This window comes from Carettochelys insculpta, chromosome 1, assembly GCF_033958435.1.
Source record: "Carettochelys insculpta isolate YL-2023 chromosome 1, ASM3395843v1, whole genome shotgun sequence".
Lineage (NCBI taxonomy): Eukaryota > Metazoa > Chordata > Testudines > Carettochelyidae > Carettochelys > Carettochelys insculpta.
In genome coordinates this window covers 185574684-185594559 of record NC_134137.1, presented here as the reverse complement: position 1 = coordinate 185594559, position 19876 = coordinate 185574684, and the positions used below count along the sequence as shown (strand labels likewise).

Below are 19876 nucleotides of genomic sequence, written 5' to 3'. Positions count from 1 at the left end.
GCTGCTGGAGATGGCAGCTCTCTCTATTGATAGATCTCTGCCTGAGGCAGCAGTGTTAAAAAACTGCAAATGGCTTCTTAAACAGCCACATGCAGCTGGGAACTGCCCAGCTGGCAACCCTTAACAAATCTAATGGGACCCATGTTTGGGCCCCAACCCACAGGTTGGGAATCCCTGCTCTACATACATATACTACATCCTATTTCTGGTGCCAGACTATTCAAATACGTCAGAAAAGTACCTAAACTCAGCTGGTTTATGTCAAGTTACAAGCACTTGGAATGAACTGGAGATGTTTACTTGTATTTTAATGGGAATTTAGTGTTGCTCTTTTGAGTTTTCGCCTACAAGCAGAAATCTGGGAACCAACTGTCCTCATATAGTGAGGGATGAATGTACTGGTGGGCTATGGGGTGTGACTCTCCCCATTCTTGGTCCTCAAGCCTCACAACCTCTCCACAACGCACCCTGTCCCATAGCCTCAAGGATTATGAGGGACCTGGCACACCAGGGCAGCAGAAGTCAGGGCCTCTCCTCACCCTGCCCCCATACACACACTCCCCTCAACAAAGAGTTGCAGGGAAGTGGAATGCACTCACTCTGCTTCTCTTCACTTCCTCATAGCTCCCATCATCCTGGGGAGTGTGAGAGGGGCTCAACTGCTGCTGCTGCCCTGTGGCAGGCTCCCCATAATCTCCAAGGGTGTGACCCTGGAGGATGGAATGCAATGGGGTGGAGGGTTGGTGGCAAGAAGGGGCAGGGATTGGGGCACAGGAATGGACAGATCCGTCTCCATCTCCCCCACCCTCAGGTACTCGAGGGCTGGATTGTGCAACTGTTCTGGCGCGGGATAGCCAGCAGGCTGTGAGTTTGAGACCCCTCCTTTTGAGCAGGATGATGGCAAATCACTCCTTGCAGAGTATGATCACCTGCCATAGAAGTTGTGGATCCTCAGGTGGCTGATCAGGCCCATCCTTAAAACAAGTTTTATTACAGCGAGGACAGACGTTTCCAAGTACGGCAGGAGGCTGCTGACCATGACAGAAAGTGAGTCTCTCCTTCCTCCTATGCCTCATCCTCATCAGGTTGTTGGAGGGCAAGTTCAAAACGCAGGGGATCATTGTGTAGTACTTCTCTCCATTGCACGCACCCCAAATGTCAATATTGCACTTCTTTAAATTAACCTTCAGCAAGTACTTACAATGCTTCCGTTGTCGTCCTACATTATGGTACACTTCTTTCAGGTGTCAGTACAGGACCGGTTTTGGGACGCAATGGTCTGGCATCCAGACAATGTGACCAGTCCAGCAGAATTGCTGATAAATTATCATTCCCTCAATATGGGTGGTCTTTGCCTCTTCCAGAACACCAGCTGGTACATAGGTCTTCCCATTCGATCTTTAAGACACTGCGACAGCATGGTCGGCGATTCCCCTCAAGTGATGCCTGTAGGTTGTCCAGGTTTCAGACCCACGCAACAATGTCAGGAGAATAACATCTTGATAAACAAGAAGCCTGGTATTTGTTTGTATGTCATGATCTTCAAAAACCCTGTGCTGCAAACGAGCAAAGGCTGCACTGGCACAGCTCAGACAGAGTTGGATTTCTGCATTAATACAGACCTTGGATGAGAGATGACTTCTAATGTAGAGGAAATGATTGAAATGATTCTCCACTACTTCTCTATTAACTTTAATAGATGGAGTGTGTGGTACCTCATTTGGAGAGGGCTGATGGAGCTCTTTGGTCTTCTTGATGTTGAACGTGAGACCAAGACACGTGGAAGGAAAACACATTCAGTATACTTTAAAGACCTTTCTCAGAGTGGGTAAAACCTGCATTGTCATCAGCACACTGAAACTCCATTATAGATGTGGTGGAAATCTTATTCTTAGCTGTCAGCCTGCTAAGCCTCAATAGCTTTCCATCCATTCTATAAATTATAACAATGTCAGCTGGCAGCTTCCCAGCAATTAGATAAAGAATAACAGCAATAAAAAAAAACCACAAACATGGTTGGAGTGATGATGTAGACCTGTTTGAAAGATTCACTTTGGGAGACAGTACTATGAACACTAGGTTTCATGTTGTGAAGCAACTTCAGAATATTTATATATTTATCAGGGCATCCAGTCTTCGAAAAAGTACAAGCCAGAGGGCACTGGGATTCACAGAATCAAAGGTTTTAGTTAGATCAGTGAGAGCCATATACAGTGGTCACTTTTGCTCCTGACATTTTTCTTGCAGTTGCCATGTTGTGAAGATCATATCTGCAGTTGGAAACCACTCTGACCCACTGGTAAAATTTCATCCAAGGAGCAGAAGATGAGTTGCAAGGATCCAAGCCACAACTTTGCCTTCACTGGCAAGGAGAGAGATATGACAATAGTTTTTACAGTCTGCTTTATTTGCTTTCTTGAAGAGGGGGACAAAAAGAGTTTCCCTCATTTCACTGGGTATCTCCTTGTGATGGGATGGACTAAGCCTCAATGCCCCCTACAGGAGGCCAGGGGGCTTGCCATGCCTCATCCTAGCGAGAGGAAAAGTAAAGAAAAAAGAGGGCCTTCACCAGTATAGAGTGGCTTCTGTACAACAGCTAGTCAGGACCCAGTAGGCCAGTATAAAAGAAGCTGCTGGGCTAGGGCCTGGCAGTTCACCTCAGGAGCTTGACCCAGGCAGGTCTATATACACTGACTGGGAGACCAGCAGCACGGACAGCTCCAAGTGCGTGCTGAACTTAGACCCTGGTGAGGCCCAGGTCCAATTGTCGAATACTGGCCACAAGCCTAATACAAGAACCGACAGTATCATGGAAAAGGCTAGGCATAATACTACCCTCAGAATCTTGAAGACAACCAGGCAAGGCAGCATCAAAAGGGAAGTGACCAGGAAGCAAGGAAAAGTACCAGAGGACCAGGCAAAGACTTTCAGTGAAAACCCCTTTGCCACAGAGGGGTACCTCCCCAAGCAGGTAGACTCCATTACACTCCTCCTTTATCCAGACTAAGGATGAGCAGATAAAGCTGCCAAATTAGCTCTGGACCAGATTTCAACCAGGACCACATCTGGATGTGCTGCCTTGTTGTCCTTCATCTGCTTAATGCCAATTGGAAGGGTCTCCAAGCTCATCCCTAGAGTGTCGTTGGGGGATTTGCTCTATGAGCAGAGTATTACACAATTGTGACAGGCTTTTGCATCTGTTTCTGATTCACCTGGTACTTAACTAGAGGAGCCACTGTCTGATTCTCTATGGCAATTCTTATTTTCTCCTTTGGAACGAGGCACAGTATACTCAGGGATTGGGGGTGTTCTGTGCCAAAACAATACTTTACATACACCAAAAAATTAAGAAATCTGCACACAAAATTTTAAAATTCTCCATGTTTTATTAAACAACACACACACACACACACACACACACACACACACACACACACACACACACACACACACCCAACAAAATATAAATCACTCCAATTTCAATTGGAATCAATAGCCAAAATAAAATACCAACCTCACACTTTGCCAGACCTGCCTGGGGTCTCCCAGCCTGTACCCATCTGGGAGAATGAGGTTCAAAAAGCCTCCAGCGCTAATAATGGCTTGAAGGAAATATGAGGCTAGTTTAACAAAAAAACAAAAAAAACAAAAAACCATACCACACACAAAACACTTCAATAATGTCATGAAGCCTGGTGTGGCTTTAAGAATTTTGACTTAATATCTGAAATAGTTTGCAGGAAAAGAGATTTGATTGTTCTAACACAATCATGTTCTGGGCCTTCCACTCACCTTTTTCCCAGCACTGAGAACTATTACAAGATATTGTCACTCAATATACTAAGGATGTGATAACATGCAAAAAGACTTCTCACACTACAGGCTGAACCTCTCTAGTCTGGCAACCTTAGGACCTGACCAAAGCTGAAAAAGAGAATTTGTCAAACCTTGGGGAGGTCAATATTGTCTAGCACATTACCAACACTTTCACTGCTTACTGGGCTCTTAGAAGACATCTACGGGCAAATTACAGCTAAATAGCAGCACAGGACACAGAACCAGGACAGGTAGCTGTAGACCAACTTTATAGGACCATGGGAAACTTGGCCACAACCATGACAAAGGGTTGTCCAGCTACTTAAAACCATGCCAGACCACATATGCTAGCAGACTAGAGAGGTTCAAGCTGTTCTTCCTGCCCCAAGAAAAATATCTGTACAGAATGCATTACTTACCTTTAAGTGAACTGGCAGAGACACACCCTGGAACCTTCGTATTATAGGCTCAGACTGGTGGGATTGGAGATTGTGGGCAGCTGTCACTTCGTACTGGAAGCAAAAACTTGTTCTTGGAATGTGAGGGCCTTCACTAATGTCTACAAAATCACCAAACCTAAATGGAGCACAATAAATTCACAGTGAGTATTTTTGTAGTGGCATTATTAACATGCCTATTTCTCTGCATTATCGCTTAGCACATGCCTATTTACAGGGAATTATAGGGAACCTCTTTCTAAACCAAAACAGAAAACCCACATAAATCCCAAAACAAACTTCCCATTACAGCTCTGCATTCTGGTAACTGAGGAAGAAGTGCCCTTGAAAACTTCAGGTTCAGTATGGTTTTCCTAATATGCATCTAAGCAGTTTAAAACTATTAGGATCTGCTCCTGAAAGTACGCTTTTGACAGAATGGTGTTTATTACTTCAAGAAGGACTCCCCCTATCCTCTCTCTGAAAGCTCCAATGCTATGAACAACCAAACCAGGAAAAATACAAAATGCAGGAGAATATAAAATAACCCCAACCTTCACATCACACTCTTCTCCTTTAAAAGATCAACCAACTCTTTTGTCCCTTCTATCCTCAGTCTCCACTCTTTGCATTGCAGACTTTCCTGAGCAGTTTTACCACAAAAAGGTCTATTCCAAAGCTAACCATGTCTGCAAAGCCAGTTTTTTTTCTGTAAGGCACTTCCAAACCCTTGGAACCCATACATGGTAACACGCAAGTATCAAGCAATCTGAACAGCATGCATGAGGTTAGACCAAAAATGGATGCTTTTACAATTTGCAGACTATCACAAGTACTTCTTCCCTTCTCAAGCAATTTCTCTCTCCACCATTCAGACTCCTACAAGTGTCTTCTGCTTTGCTTTCCCTTAGCACCTTTGAGCCCCAGTGTAAGTAATGCACAACAGAAAAAAAATTTTTTTGGGAAAATTTTAGTTGGCTTTAAAAATATTTTTCTAATATATTTAAATTGTTAAGAAACAATTATATTCATTTAGAACCTTAATAAAGTGCCTTTCGAGGGCTGAGGGCCTGGGGTTTTTTTTCGGTATTTACCATCAGTAAGGGATGGAAGGATGGGAGTGGAGAGGAAACGTATCTTAAAAACTTTCTGGAAAGTTCTGAAAAGTTTAATGATGGTGCTGTGGAAGAACCTATAGAGTTTAGAGTGCAGCTCACCTAGAAAGCACCTCAGCAGTGAATACAGCGAAGTTTAATGGAAAAAAAAATATAGAACAAGTCACTGATCTTTCTTTTGGATACATATAATTGTTCCAGTGAGGTTGACAGTCACTGTAGATCCGGGGGCAAAGTGTGGGGGGAACTGGTTCCATGACCCAGAAGGGGCAGCACCAAGGGCAGTCAGCTTGGAGCAGAGTGCTGGGCTCCCTCCACCCCCCAAAACCTGTGCAGAGCAGCAGAGTGGTGCTCCTGCAGTGTTTCAAAGGAGTCCAGAGGTCCAAGTCCCTCTGAAATGCCAAGTCCCTATGCAGCTATCCCCATTCTGTCCCACCCCCCACCCCCGTTGGCTGGCCTGAATTTTCCAAATTTTGCACCTTAAGTTACTGTGACTCATTACAGAATAAAATTCAAGTTTTACTCACCTATATAACTTTACTATTCCTTCAGGATTTTGTGATGCTTTCTGTTCTATTGAATCCACTTTGCACCTTTGAAATAAAACAGGACAAAACAGCATACTTTACAAATTTGTAAAATATTAAATTAGGAATGTAAGGAAGCAAGAAACAAAACGCTGCTTCATATTTTTTTTAATTCAGACATAAGTGCATTGACTCAAATTTATCAGATAAAGAGGGTTTTACACCCAAATGTTATGCTCAAATGAATGTTAGTTCTGAAGTGCCACAGGATACCTCTTTGCAAGAGAAAGACTGGTATGGCTACCGCTGAGATGTTTTGGTTTTGTAATCAAAGTGTCTGACGTAGAAGCCCATTGAAGTCAATTGGAGTCTTTGAGAACCCAATCCTTAACTACAGAATTAAATTATTACAGGGGAAAAAAATGGGAAAAACTTTGAACTATGCACTAACGTGCTTGATAGTCATGAGATCAGAAGCATTTCAAAGCCATACCTTTCCTATGTGAAGGCCTTGTTGTGATGCATGTCAAAAAGTATGTGTATCATGGATGAGTCAATCTACCTCAAAGCAGTTACATTAATTTTATCACAAAAAACACTTTCAATAAAAAATAAGCCTTTCTAGATTCATGGACAATGCCAGAAGGGACCACCTAGTCTGATCTACTGTGCAACAAGGTCCACAGAGGTATACCCAGTTACCCTGGTAATAAGACATGACCTTGTATTTAACCAAAGTATAATCTCCAGAAAGGCATCTAGCATTCATCTGATGAATTCAAGACATAAAGCTACCACTTCTTTCTGTAGTTTGCCCCAATAATTAAATACCCTCACTTAAAAAAAAAATAAAATAAAATGCCCAGTTTCTAATTTGAATTTGTTCAGCTTTAACTTCCAGTCAAAAGCTGTTATGCCTTCTTCTGCTTGACTAAGTAGTCCTTTAATATCCAGTATTTTCTCCAGACAATTAACAGGAGGGGAAAGAAAGGCATAGAGAGGTAAAGTGACTTGTCTGAGATCATAAAGTAAATCATTGTCAAGCCATGGATAAAACCCAGGTCCTCATCAGTACCATCTCTTAGATCAGTGTTTCTCAATGCGTGGTACACATACCCTTAGGGGTATGCTAGGGAAATCCAGAGGGTACGCACACTGGAAACACATGCAGCTCTTTGACCAATAAAATGCTCAAAGCCGCAAGAGTGCTGTGCGCTGCTCTGCACACACGTCTCTGCCTAGCACTTGGAGGGAGAAGCATGTGGCAGTGGCAGCTCCTGGATTACAGTAGGGGGAAAGAGGTGTCTGGATCTGGAGGAGAGGACGATTGGGTTAAAGTTGGGGTGGGGAGGGCTGGGATTGTCTGGCTCTGGAGGCGGAGGGGGGAGATTGAGATAAAGTGGAGAGCTGGCAGTGCCTGGCTCTGGGACATTACACTTGTTACCTGAAGTAAGTGGTAAAATTGCTATTTGTACAATTTTAGTTTAGTATTTATAATTATAAATGAAAAGGTTTAAAAATGGACTGATTCCTTGTGAAAGCAATAAATAAAACTGCAGATTTGGAAGAAGGAAGTACACAGGAAACTACATCAGAAACATTGATTTAATTGTGGTCCTCACCACTTTGAAACCTGGGTTTTAATATATGATTTCATCCAAACAAGCTCAAATTTCATGTTAAATTAAAATTTTGCTTCTAATTTCATTGATCACTGTACATTGATGTTTGCATAAAAATACATACATACAGCTGATCAAAAATACGTTTTTTAATCATCTAATTTTTTTTATTTATATTCTTTGCACAAGCATAAGTACGATGGCAAGTTTATTGGCTATAGGCAATTTCTTCCAACCAACTAGTAACAATTACGTTGTTTAAACAAACATGTTGCAATGGCAGAATAAAATTTTGCATGTCTGAAAACTGTGTGTACTGGGGGTATTTTTTTTTTAAAGGGGTAGTTTAGGGAAAAAAAGGTGGAGAAATACTGTCTTAGATTATACTGCCTCCCATTTAGATAGTTAGGTGGAGTGTCAAGCATAGCCAGTCACCAGTTTACCAAGGTTTATGGTAAGAAAACAATGGTATTGATAGGGTAACTTCCTAGGCTCACTTTTTGAATTTGAATCTCTTATCAGCATGTGCCATATAGAACAAAACTGACGAGAATATGCATGTGAGGAATCTCATCTCAAATAATATGGTGAAAGAATTTTAAGATTTCACTAGTTTGATATTAAATATAAAACCTCGTAACTATCTCAGTTTCTTAAACCTTTCAGTTATCCACAGTAGTGCCATTTACTGCATGCATTCAACGGAAATAACTTAGCGACTATCCATCACACCTGATATATTTGTTTAGCTCTAGTAGAACTACTTTAATTTACACTGGGGATTTAGCCTCTCCAAATTTCAATTGTCATATTTAAATGTTATATTTTCTTTAGCAATTCATTGTGGTCTTTACCCTTTGTTTAAATGTGAAATAAAAACTGACCTGTTATGCTGAAACATTTCTAATGCCACTTTTGCTTCAACGTGCAAAGTTTCAAAAGGCAGATCCTTGAGTATTAGACTGTATGCTTCTTTTGTAAGTGACCGGAAGTTGTCCTTAAAACAAATACGTGGATTATGTCAGCACTGTTCTTCAGCTGCTCTTTAATACACATATTATAAGAAATATTTTAACTAATAATAAAAATGGTAAAGAACAAGATTTTGAGGATTTATAAATTCCTACAAATATACCCATCCACAACAGATTTACAGTTGGGGAGACATTAGTATTTTTAACTGGGAAAGGTCCATCGTGAGCATAAAGTCAATAAATAAACTGATTACTCACTCCAGAAATCGAACTTTAGTATTTATAAGACATTAGAAACAATCAATATGGCTCACAAATACCTTTGGAAGTTTTTCAAGGTTGGTAAATTAAACTAAGGCTTGCACTGAAGTGAAATTCTGAATTTTATTAAGATTGCCCCTTTAGCCATATATCTTTTCCTCCACTTCTTCAAGTGAAAGTGCACTATAAGAAGAAACACCTGACCAGTGAAATATTTTTTCTACTGAACCTCACACGAAGTCATGAGGCTTGATTAAAGGTCTGTAAACAGCTTTGAGGCCCTTTGCTGAAACATGCTATGCAAGTGCAAACGACCAAGGACAATTATAATTTAATACACTCAGAATATTGCTGAACAAGCATGAAGCACATACTCTATCGTGGGAGGAAAAGCTGTGCTAGCTTCAGACAGTTTTAATTTAACAAGGCTGCAAAGTGTGGCAGAGGTTTACTCAGGGGAATCAGGTTGCAAGACAGGGTTCTCTAAGCATTTGGCACAACAAAGCAAGAGACTTTCCATGTTTTTAAAAAAAGATCACCAGAAGGAGGAGTAAACCAACAGTTATTTTTCAGAAAATAAACTGTACATACTTTTGTTGGTTTCCAGTCATCAAGCCTACTGTCCAAAACAACATCATAACAGAAAGCTCCAGAGATCACTGTAAAGTCAGAGAAAATGCTGTTATTTGTAAAGAACTCTATACATTTTACTTCTTGGCCTCACATCCATACAAAAACATTACTAGTGTGAATAAATAAGAGCTAAAACAAGGTTGTTTCTGTAATACAAATATAAAAAAACATAATCTGAAATCTCTGGATTACAATTACAGCTAGACATCTTGAGTTTTATTAAATCAAATTACAGATTGTCTTGTAAATATTCTCCACAAAAATCTAATTAGGGTATATATAGTTTTATAAGAGTTCAGCAATCTGTATCGATTCATCAAAAGGCATACACTGAAGTTGCCAAGACCATATATGAAACGTGTTTAACAATTTTCCTGGGTGTGTAATAAACTCATGCCCACATCTTTGAAGTACTTCTACACTCTGTTTGTACAGAAGAGTGTAACAGATGCCAGACAGATACTATACAAAGACTGAAGACTTATCTACAGAGAAGATAAGATGAGCAACAGCAAATCTTACTCTGACAACATGGGGTGAAAGGAGACAGCATGGCCTCCATGTATGTTCATCCAGGCCTTAGCCTCTCTAACAGCCATATGGAGTCACGGCAAATTATGCAAAACAGACTGCTCAGCAGCGTCATGCATATCAAGTGATTAGTGTTTTTCTATATGAAGACTCAGTGCACAGTAACCATATTATACTGCATGTGACCTACTGGCTACATCTACACGAGCCAAAAACTTCGAAATGGCCATACAAATGGCCATTTTGAAGTTTACTAATGAAGTGCTGAAATACATATTCAGCGCCTCATTAGCATGCGGGCGGCCGCGGCACTTTGAAATTGATGCAGCTGGTCCAGACAGGGCTCCTTTTTGAAAGGACCCCGGCTACCTCGAAGTCCCCTTATTCCTATGAGCAGATATGAATAAGGGGACTTCAAAGTAGGCGGGGTCCTTTCGAAAAGGAGTCCCCTCTGGACAAGCCGCGTGGCGGCGAGCCGCATCAATTTCAAAGTGCTGCGGCCACCCGCATGCTAATGAGGTGCTGAATATATATTTCAGTGCTTCATTAGGAAACTTCGAAATGGCCATTTGCATGGCAATTTCCAAGTTTTTGGCTAATGTAGACACGGCCACTAAAATCACTGTGTGGACCCCACTACAGCACACGAAAAGTTTAATAGTGCACTCTGACATAATGCCATATATCCAGCCAATTTCAGGCTTCACTTGAGTATCCCAAGATCTTTAACAATAAACATGAAAACCCTTTTGCTTTTGTCAATTTAAATAGTTTAAAAAAAAAAAAAGTCAGACTACAGATTTAAACAGAAAACATTACTGTATTTTGCTATGATGCTTAACTATTATAGTTTCCCAATATAACTTGCTAGTTTTCTAGTAAGCCCTCTGGCAATTTACACAAAATAAGCAACATTAAACTAATTGCTTAGCTAATCAAATAACATCTAGAATTCAAGATCCTCCTCCTATGCCACCTACAAAGTCTTAAACCAAGTCAAGTCAGAGACCACCTCTATTTCTGCATTGTAACAAAGAAGCCATGATCAACTAGGACACAGCTACTGAAAAAGGCCAGACTACACCTGATATTGGTCTGGACCATTGTATACTCAATGGAGGGTCAAAGTCTACAAAACTTGCTGTCAGCAGAAATGAGGCTGTTCAGTCTTGCCACCTTCACAACATGGTACAAGAAAAAAAATTTCACGCAGGTATTTTGAGTGGGATTTCACCCATGGGGGAGGGGGTAGCTCAGCGATTAGAGCATTGGCCTTGTAAACCCAGGGTTGTGAGCTCAGTCCTTGAGGGGGCCTTTCAAGGGTTTGGGGCAAGTTAGATTTAAAAAAAAAAAAAAAAGTTTGTCAGGGATGGCGATAAGCCCGGCTGTGAGTGCAAGGGACTGGACTGAACAACCTCTCATGGTCCCTTCCAGTTCTATGATATCATATTTCTGAAAACCCAATTATCACATATACATTAATGAACCTACTCCACCATCTCTTGGGCCTCTGACCCTTGAAATGATGTAGGAAAAGAAGGGAAGAGAGCAGGCAGAACTGGGCGGTGCTCCTTAAGTACATATTCTTTGGGCATAAGATGACTGTATGCAGCACCTAGGCATTACAATGGCATGCATTTATAAATGTAGGAAAAAATAAATTCCTCTCATCAGTAGGAAAGAGCCCCTAAGTGTGCCAGAATACCATTTCTGAGACCTACACTGGAGCTATGCAAGCTTATCAAAAAATAAAGTATTTAGCTCACCTGGCACTTCTGGAGCTCTGATCAGACTGACTGAGTATTCATCTTTGAATGCCTGCTTTAACACACATGCCATGATCACGGCACAGGAACGCCAATAGGCCTGTAATAAAGAGCATTTCAAACAAACAGATGTATTACAAAGTTGCCAGTTTGTCAGATTAGCCCGGCTATTGAGTCAAATGGTGACTCTTTCTTTACAACTAAATTCCTCAAATATTTGTTAGTTTCCTTTGTGCATGAGTATTTTAATACATTGTACCAAATTATCATTTAGACATTGCTACAAACACAAGCTTCACAAAACAGAATATTACATGCACCTTTTTTGAAGAAGTTCTGAATCAACTATCCTGATCTTTTAACAGTCCATTCACATGCATACAATTTCAGGAACATGTTACAAGAGACAGGGCAAGTGAACTGGAAAAAAAAGGGTGGAGGAAAATTATACGTTAAAAAAAAACAAGCTACAAAAGATTTCCCAAAGAAAAGTGGCCTGAAGGAAGATTAAGAGTATATCTTGCATTCTGTTCAACTTACAGAAAGCAGCATGAAAGAGAGCGACACTGAAAAATATGACAAGGTGATAAAGGAAGAGGAAAGGAGAGAGGTATGGCAAACAGCATTTCAAGTGAGAGGGGAATTAACAGCAAATGAAAAGTTTAGTGAGATGAAATTATGAAGATCTTGAAGAAGATGAGGATAGGAAGTGCTAGCTATATTGGGCCTGATGACCCAGATATACAGTAAGTTCTAAATATCAGAGAAGTAGCCATGTTAGTCTGTAGCATTGAGAACACCAAGAAGTCTTGTGGCACCTTTATAGACTAACATCTATAGACAGATGTTAGTCTATAAAGGTGCCACAAGACTTCTTCTTGTTCAGTAAGTTCTAAAGTGTACTGTATTTCAAGGAAGGAGTGGAACTATAAGAGTACACAGTAATTTTGCGGGTTGGTTCTTTTCCCCAGTAACCATATTTTATTGTCCATAAGCTAAAATTTCTTTGCAAAATTAAAGGCACTAATCCCTTGTGGATTGAGAAGATAAACAACATCAAAAATGTCTAAATTTCTACATTACGTGCATCTGACAAAGAGGGTCTGTGTGTGCGAAAGCTTATGCTCTGATAAATCTGCTAGTTTATAAAAGGTGCCACAGGACTTCTCACTGATTTTGCACATGCAGACTAACACGTCTACTCGATTCAAATTTGAGAGCCAGATGTAAACTAGTTGCTTCTGCAGACAACCTAAAACAATAGCTCTGATGCCTCAACTGATTGTTTAAACATCAACATTGTTAACTATAATTCATGCCCACAGAAACCAAACCAAGGATGCAGATCAATGTGGAACTTAGAGTTGTGGAGACTACCACTTATTTCATCCAACATGACCCAGTTTTAAAGCAAAGGAAAGGATAACCTCATTTATGCACTCTTCAGCCAAAAGATTCTTTGCTGAAATTAGCATCACTGACATAAAAATCTAAAGTAGTAAATATTATCAGTTTTAGTGTGCAATAAGTAATATTTCTCACATTATTTCTGAAGGTATGTATTAAATATACTCTGACCCTTTTTACATGTGGATTAATGGATAGAATGTTTGTGACTAACAAAAACACAAACACACACCACACAGCCAGGAATGTGACTCCCAATCCTTTGTATACTATTATACTTCTCTGTACTTACCTGTGGTCTCATATTCTATACCTGGGGTGGGAAATCTTTTCCAAATCAGGGGCCAGTAAAGCTACTCAACATGGCTATTCCCTGCTGTTACAGTGTCTATCATTTGTTCATATGTATCCTGAAGGAAAGGGTTTCTTAATATCTTACATTTTCAGTTTTACTACAACTTTTCTGTTTCTCTAAAGTGCAAATTAAGATTTTGCTTTTATACATAGTTACAAAAACCAGCAGTGGTAGTAAAGAGTCCAAACAGCAATATATGTGAAGCCAAGAAGAAACATGCAATTGTAACAATTCTCATTCTTTCATGAAACTAATGGAGCTAGAATACCATTCAAAATATTACAAGGCCCTAACCTAACTCATTGAAGGCAACAGGAAAAACTTCCATAGGAGTTGAATCAGGCCCAAAAGACAGGAAAAATGGCATAAAGTAGTAAGATGTTAAATTACTTTGTTCACTTCCTCTGGATTTTCATCTTTGAAAGTAAGAAACTGAATTTCACATGATTTGGTCAAAGGCCGATACATGTCCCAGGGCTCTCCATCCACAAGTGCCAATACTGATTTCTTACAATGCCATTCACTTAAGTCTAAAAAAGAAGTGAAAGAATTGAAAGCAATTATCAACCTTTCTCTAACGTAGCTAAAATCTGCAATTTAGAATTCTACTCTTGTTATATCAAAATGCAAGTCTGATTGCTGGAAAAAAATCTCTCTGTGGAAATGCTATTAGAACCCATGAAAACGAATTTTTTCCTTAAATCCACTATCTGTATTTTATTACACATGCCAAAATTGAAACACTATGTTTGTATGTTATGTCACATGGACCACTATATTTGTCTTTACCATCCAAATGGGCAGATACTACTGTAGCAGACACTGCAAATACTTTTATCGGCAGAATGGTTCCAATAAACAATGGGACAGTTTGTGATTCCATTCACTTACGCATAGCACAATTGTACGGAGTAGACAAAGCTTTGTTCATAATAAACAAAGTGCCAGGGTGAGATTTGCCAACATATTTTACTTCAATCTTCTCAATTCGTGGACAGAGAGACAACTGTCTTTTTTTCTCCTTGGTAAAGAGTTCGTTGCGCAGCTGAACAATCTCAGCTGATGACAGTCGAGAGGCAGGAGCTGTTGCAATCCATCCTGGGGGGTGGCAGAAAAAGCAGTCTAATTAAGCAACAGACAGCTTCTCAAGATATTTCACAAACAGATATTAATAGACTAATTAGCATCTTCAATGAATAGAAAAACACGAGCCACTAATCCAAACCTTTAATTGTAATGCAACTGTATGCATATTGAGATGGCACTAATTTCCAGTTCACACTTAACATGTGTAATAACTCATAAAAAAACCCAAAACCCTGAATATTCAAAAGTTAAATAACATGTTCTTTAAACAGAAAGGCTCAGCACAGAATTCAAATGTTACTTCTAATCTTTCAGATTCTGTACTGACTCTATTAATAGCTATCATTGCATCAATGCCCCTCTACTTTCTCCTCATGAATGGGTAAGAGGAATTGCGGGATAATTCTTCCACATAACAATGTGGGTTCTGAATCTGTACGGTAAATCCCATAAATTGTCCTTTGAATTGCTGCCAACCTGATGGGAATAAAGTGATGCTTTAAAAGAACAAAAAAACCCAGGCATAATTAGCTTAACTATACAATAGACCCCCAAGATACTAGCACAGGAGTTTCCCCTGCTCCTCTCAGGGGTGGTAGCCTACTCAGCTGCCACCACTAACAGGAGAGGTTTCACCACTCCTTTCAGTGGCAGCAGCCAAGATGTTGCTGCTGACAGGAGCGGCTCCCGACAGGAGTGGGGAAACCGCTCCACAGGGGGCAGCCTGGCTCTTGCCACCCCTGACAGGAGCAGTTATCCCTGCTCCTGTCAGGGCCAGCAGCTGCTCCTGTCAGTGGCAGCAGCCCAGAGTCAGGCTCTCAGCTGCTGCCACTGACAGGAATGGGGAAATTGACCAGGAGAGCAATCCTGGTCTGTTTCCTGGCTCCAGGGAGTGGAGGGAAGGGGAACCAGGAGGCAGCCGGGCTCCCCTCTGCTTGCAGAGCCAGGGAACTGACCAGGGCAGTAATCCTGGCCAGTTTCCTGGCTCCAGGGAGTGGAAGGGAGCTGGGTACCAGGCAGCTGCTGCCCTGGTCAGTTTTATAAGAACATAAGAACGGCCATACTGGATTAGACCAAAGGTCCATCTAGCCCAGTGTCCTGTCTGCCGACAGTAGCCAATGCCTGGTGCCCCAGAAAAGGTGAACCGAAGACAATGATCAAGCAATTTTTCTCCTGCCATCCATCTCCCGCCTTCGACAAAAGGCTAGGCACCATACCTTACCCCTTGCTAATAGCCATCTATGGACCTAACCTCCAAATATTTAACAGAGTTTAAAAAAAGAGCTAGATAGGGTCCTGGTCTTCACAGCGTCCTCTGGTAAGGAGTTCCACAGGCTGATTGTGCGCTGTTTGAAGAAAAACTTTCTTTTATTAGTTTTGAACCTGCTACCCCTTAATTTCATTTGGTGTCCTCTAGTTCTTATATTATGGGAACAAGTAAATAACTTTTCTGTATTCACTTTCTCCAAACCGTTCATGATTTTATATACCTCTATCATATCGCCCCTCAGTCTCCTCTTTTCTAGACTGAAAAGTCCCAGTCTCTCTAGCCTCTCCTCATATGGGACCCTTTCCAAACCCTTAATCATTTTAGTTGCCCTTTTCTGAACTTTTTCTAACACCAATATATCTTTTTTGAGGTGAGGAGACCACATCTGTACGCAGTACTCAAGATGTGGGCGTACCATAGCTCTATATAGGGGAAGTAAGATATCTTAGTCTTATTTTCTATCCCTTTTTTAATTATTCCTAACATCCTATTGGCTTTACTGACTGCTGCTGCACACTGCGTGGATGTTTTCAGAGAACTATCCACCATAATTCCAAGATCCCTTTCCTGATCTGTTTTAGCTAAATTTGCCCCCATCATATTGTGTGTATAATTACGGTTATTTTTCCCAACGTGCATTACCTTACACTTACCCACATTAAATTTCATTTGCCATTTTGCTGCCCAATCACTCAGTTTGCTGAGATCTTTTTGAAGTTCTTCACAGTCTGCTTTGGTTTTGACTATCCTGAACAGTTTGGTGTCATCTGCAAACTTTGCCACCTCACTGCTTACCCCTTTCTCTAGATCATTGATGAATAAGTTGAACAAGACTGGTCCCAGGACTGACCCTTGGGAAACGCCACTAGTTACCCCCTTCCATTGTGAAAATATACCATTTATTCCTACCCTTTGTTTCCTGTCTTTTAACCAATTCCCAATCCATGAAAGGATCTTTCCTCCTATCCCATGACCACCTAATTTACATAAGAGCCTTTGGTGAGGGACCGTGTCAAAGGCTTTCTGGAAATCTAAGTATACTATGTCTACTGGATCCCCCTGTCCGCATGCTTGTTAACGCCTTCAAAGAACTCTAATAGATTAGTAAGACACAACTTCCCTTTACAGAAACCATGTTGACTTTTGCTCAACAAATCATGTTCCTCTACGTGTCTGACAATTTTATTCTTTACTATTGTTTCTACTAATTTGCCCGGTACTGACGTTAGACTTACCAGTCTATAATTGCTAGGGTCTCCTTTAGAGCCCTTTTTAAATATTGGTGTTATATTAGCTGTCTTCCAATCATTGGGTACCACATCTGATTTAAAGGATAGGTTACAAACCACCATTAATAGTTCCGCAATTTCACATTTGAGTTCTTTCAGAACCCTTGGGTGAATACCATCTGGTCCCGGAGACTTGTGACTGTTTAGCCTATCAATTAGTTCCAAAACCTCCTCTAATGATACTTCGATCTGGGACAGTTCCTCAGATTTGTCACCCATAAAGGACAGCTCAGATTTGGGAATCTCTCTAACATCCTCAGCCGTGAAGACTGAAGCAAAAGAAATCATTTAGTTTTTCCACAATGGCATTATCTTCCTTGATTGCTCTTTTTATGTCTCTATCATCCAGGGGCCCTACTGCTTTTTTAGCAGGCTTCCTGCTTCTAATGTACTTAAAAACCATTTTACTATTGTTTTTGAATTTATGGCTAACTGTTCCTCAAAATCTTTTTTGGCTTTTCTTATTAGATTTTTACATTTTCCCACTCCTGTCAGTAGTGGCAGGTGAGAGCCTCACTCTTGGCTACTGCCATTGACAGGAGCAGCTGCCACTCCTGACAGAAGTGGGAAAACCTGTTCTGTCAGAGGCAGCAGCCTCCCCACTCCACTCAGGGTGGCAGCCTAATTCTCGGCTGCTGCCCCTAGGAGAAGCAAGGCGGCAGAACCAAGAGTCAGGCTGCCATACCTGAGAGGAGAGGGGAAACTGACCAACACATCTGTGAGCAGAGCCAGCTCTTGGCTGCCTGCCACTCACAGGAGACATGAAACTGACCAGTGCTGCTGCCCTAGTCAGTTTCCTGCCCCCCCACCCCCCAGTTATGGGAAATTTGACTTATGTGGTGTTGCACAAGAATGCAATCCCTGCGTAAGTTGTGGTCTACCGTACAATGGTGTCCCTGAGAAAACATTACTTTCTAATTCCTACAACAACTGTCTTACACCATGAATCCGAGACTTGGTTACCTGTACCTAGGACTGAATAACTACACATTATAGTCCACATTTACCCAGCAACATTTTAAATGCAATGACTACCACATTCACAGCCAGAAAAAAGCAAACATCACAGACCGTGATATCCAGTACACCACCACCAGCACCCCCGGCTGAAATCTGCTCTGCTGTGTGCTTTTACCCTGTGTGACACAGACCTCCCAGGCGGCACACAAGCGCTTCTCAGTGTGGCGGAGCTGTGGATACACCAACGCAACCCGCCACAAGAGGCGCTGTGCGGGTGGGACAGCTACGGCCTGCCCGGGAGGTGCGTTGCGCTACGTTGCTAGGGAAGAGCTTTCGCGCCTCTGGGTGTAAACTGGCGGATCTCCCTTGACGAGCGGCATTGCTGAACCCGGGCACGTGCCCTGCGGCTGTAGCACTCTAAGTGCGCATGTGGGGAGCCCAGGGGCGGCCGCTGGTGCCGCACCTCGCACACTGCCAATGCAACGCAACCGCCACGCAACGGCCCCTGCTCTCCGCCTCTGTCTCACCCCCCCCCCCGTGCAGGGCCCCCGGCCCCGGCTCTCCCCGCTCTCGCGCGGCGTCACTCACGGGCCTGCTGACTCCACAGGCAGCGGGCCACCCAGCGCGCGGCCATGGCCCAGCAGCTCCCGCCGGCCGCACGCGCACTCCGCACAGGCTCCCCCGGAAACACAGACCGCGGCGCAGGGATCCGCTCGCTGCTCCTGTCCTCTGCCGAGCAACGGTTGCCACGAGCCGCCACAGCGTTATCCCTCCGCGAGGGGCGGGTCGCACTGCGCGCGCGCTCTGACCCACCGCCAGAGGCCCGCGCTCGGGGTGCGACGGGACACGTCCCATGTCGTACCGGGGCCACTGCACTACTCCCCTCCTGGCACGTTTTCAAGAGCCAGCGCGTAGGTGCGAGGCGGGCTGCCACACACCCCCCTTCCCACCAGCCCCGGCTTCGCAGTGTCTGGCTGTGGCTGAGGAGACCTTGACATTCAAAATGTTCCACCACAAATTTTCCTCCCGTCAAAGAAGGTTTGAGTCAGGCCCAGAGCGAGGCACAGCCAGCCTAAGGAGATGACTTCTTCAGTCTGGGCAACTTCTTCAACGGCTTAGGCAAGTTTTGTGACAGTTTTGCTGGGGCCATTCATGACGGGGATGGGGCCCGAACACAACATGGCTAGGAGATGACAGGCGTCGAGCATGTGAGTGTTCAACCACTGTTGGGACAGCAGGAGCCCTGGCAGAAGTTAAAACAGAAGGAAAGAAAATTGTGTTGCACCCACATTCATGATTTAAAAATAATTTAGAAAACACTGACAGAGTTGCAATGAATCTGCATCCAGTGAAAGAGCTTTCTATCTTCTGAGGAAATATGCACCAGGATGTTAACGTATAGGATTGGGGACCAGGACTTGGGGGTGGGGTCTATACGTGGCTCTACCAGTGACTAAAGCTGTATTAGGCCAGTGTAGCTTACATCAAACTAATGTCAGTATACAGACTTTTTCCCCCTCCACAGTCTGGGGTTGTACAGGCCCAGTGGGGACAGGAGTCGGGGCAGTGCAGTCATGCAACCAGGAGGAGATGCCGCCAGTGCCAGGAGCTGGCTCCTGGGTGCAGTGGCACCACATTCTTTTCCTTTGGCCGTTGCAGTTCCTGGGAGTGGAGCTCTGCAGATTCGTGGATACTGATTTCTACACAGGGATAGCTGTACCTGCAAATAGAAATTTATATGTACACAGGGCTCTCAGTATGTGCCTTACTATGTTGACATAGTAAGCCCACTTCCATTAGAGGCATAGCACTTATGTTGGTGTACTT

The 19876-nt window shown here is 42.5% G+C and overlaps 1 protein-coding gene across 1 annotated transcript in view; it reads right to left on the bottom strand.

Moving 5' to 3' along the window:
• The window catches only part of MRPL39 (mitochondrial ribosomal protein L39), a 28275-nt gene extending 9517 nt beyond the window's left edge, over positions 1-18758 (bottom strand). Inside the window, exons 1-8 of the mRNA XM_074983461.1 lie at positions 18638-18758; positions 14336-14542; positions 13835-13974; positions 11683-11782; positions 9344-9411; positions 8402-8514; positions 5896-5961; positions 4236-4392 (exon numbers count right to left, since the gene is read on the bottom strand). Of these exons, the coding sequence (XP_074839562.1) occupies positions 4236-4392; positions 5896-5961; positions 8402-8514; positions 9344-9411; positions 11683-11782; positions 13835-13974; positions 14336-14542; positions 18638-18683 (897 nt within the window). The 5' untranslated portion in view covers positions 18684-18758. The remainder of the gene's footprint in view (positions 1-4235; positions 4393-5895; positions 5962-8401; positions 8515-9343; positions 9412-11682; positions 11783-13834; positions 13975-14335; positions 14543-18637) is intronic.
• Positions 18759-19876: the final 1118 nt, after the last annotated feature.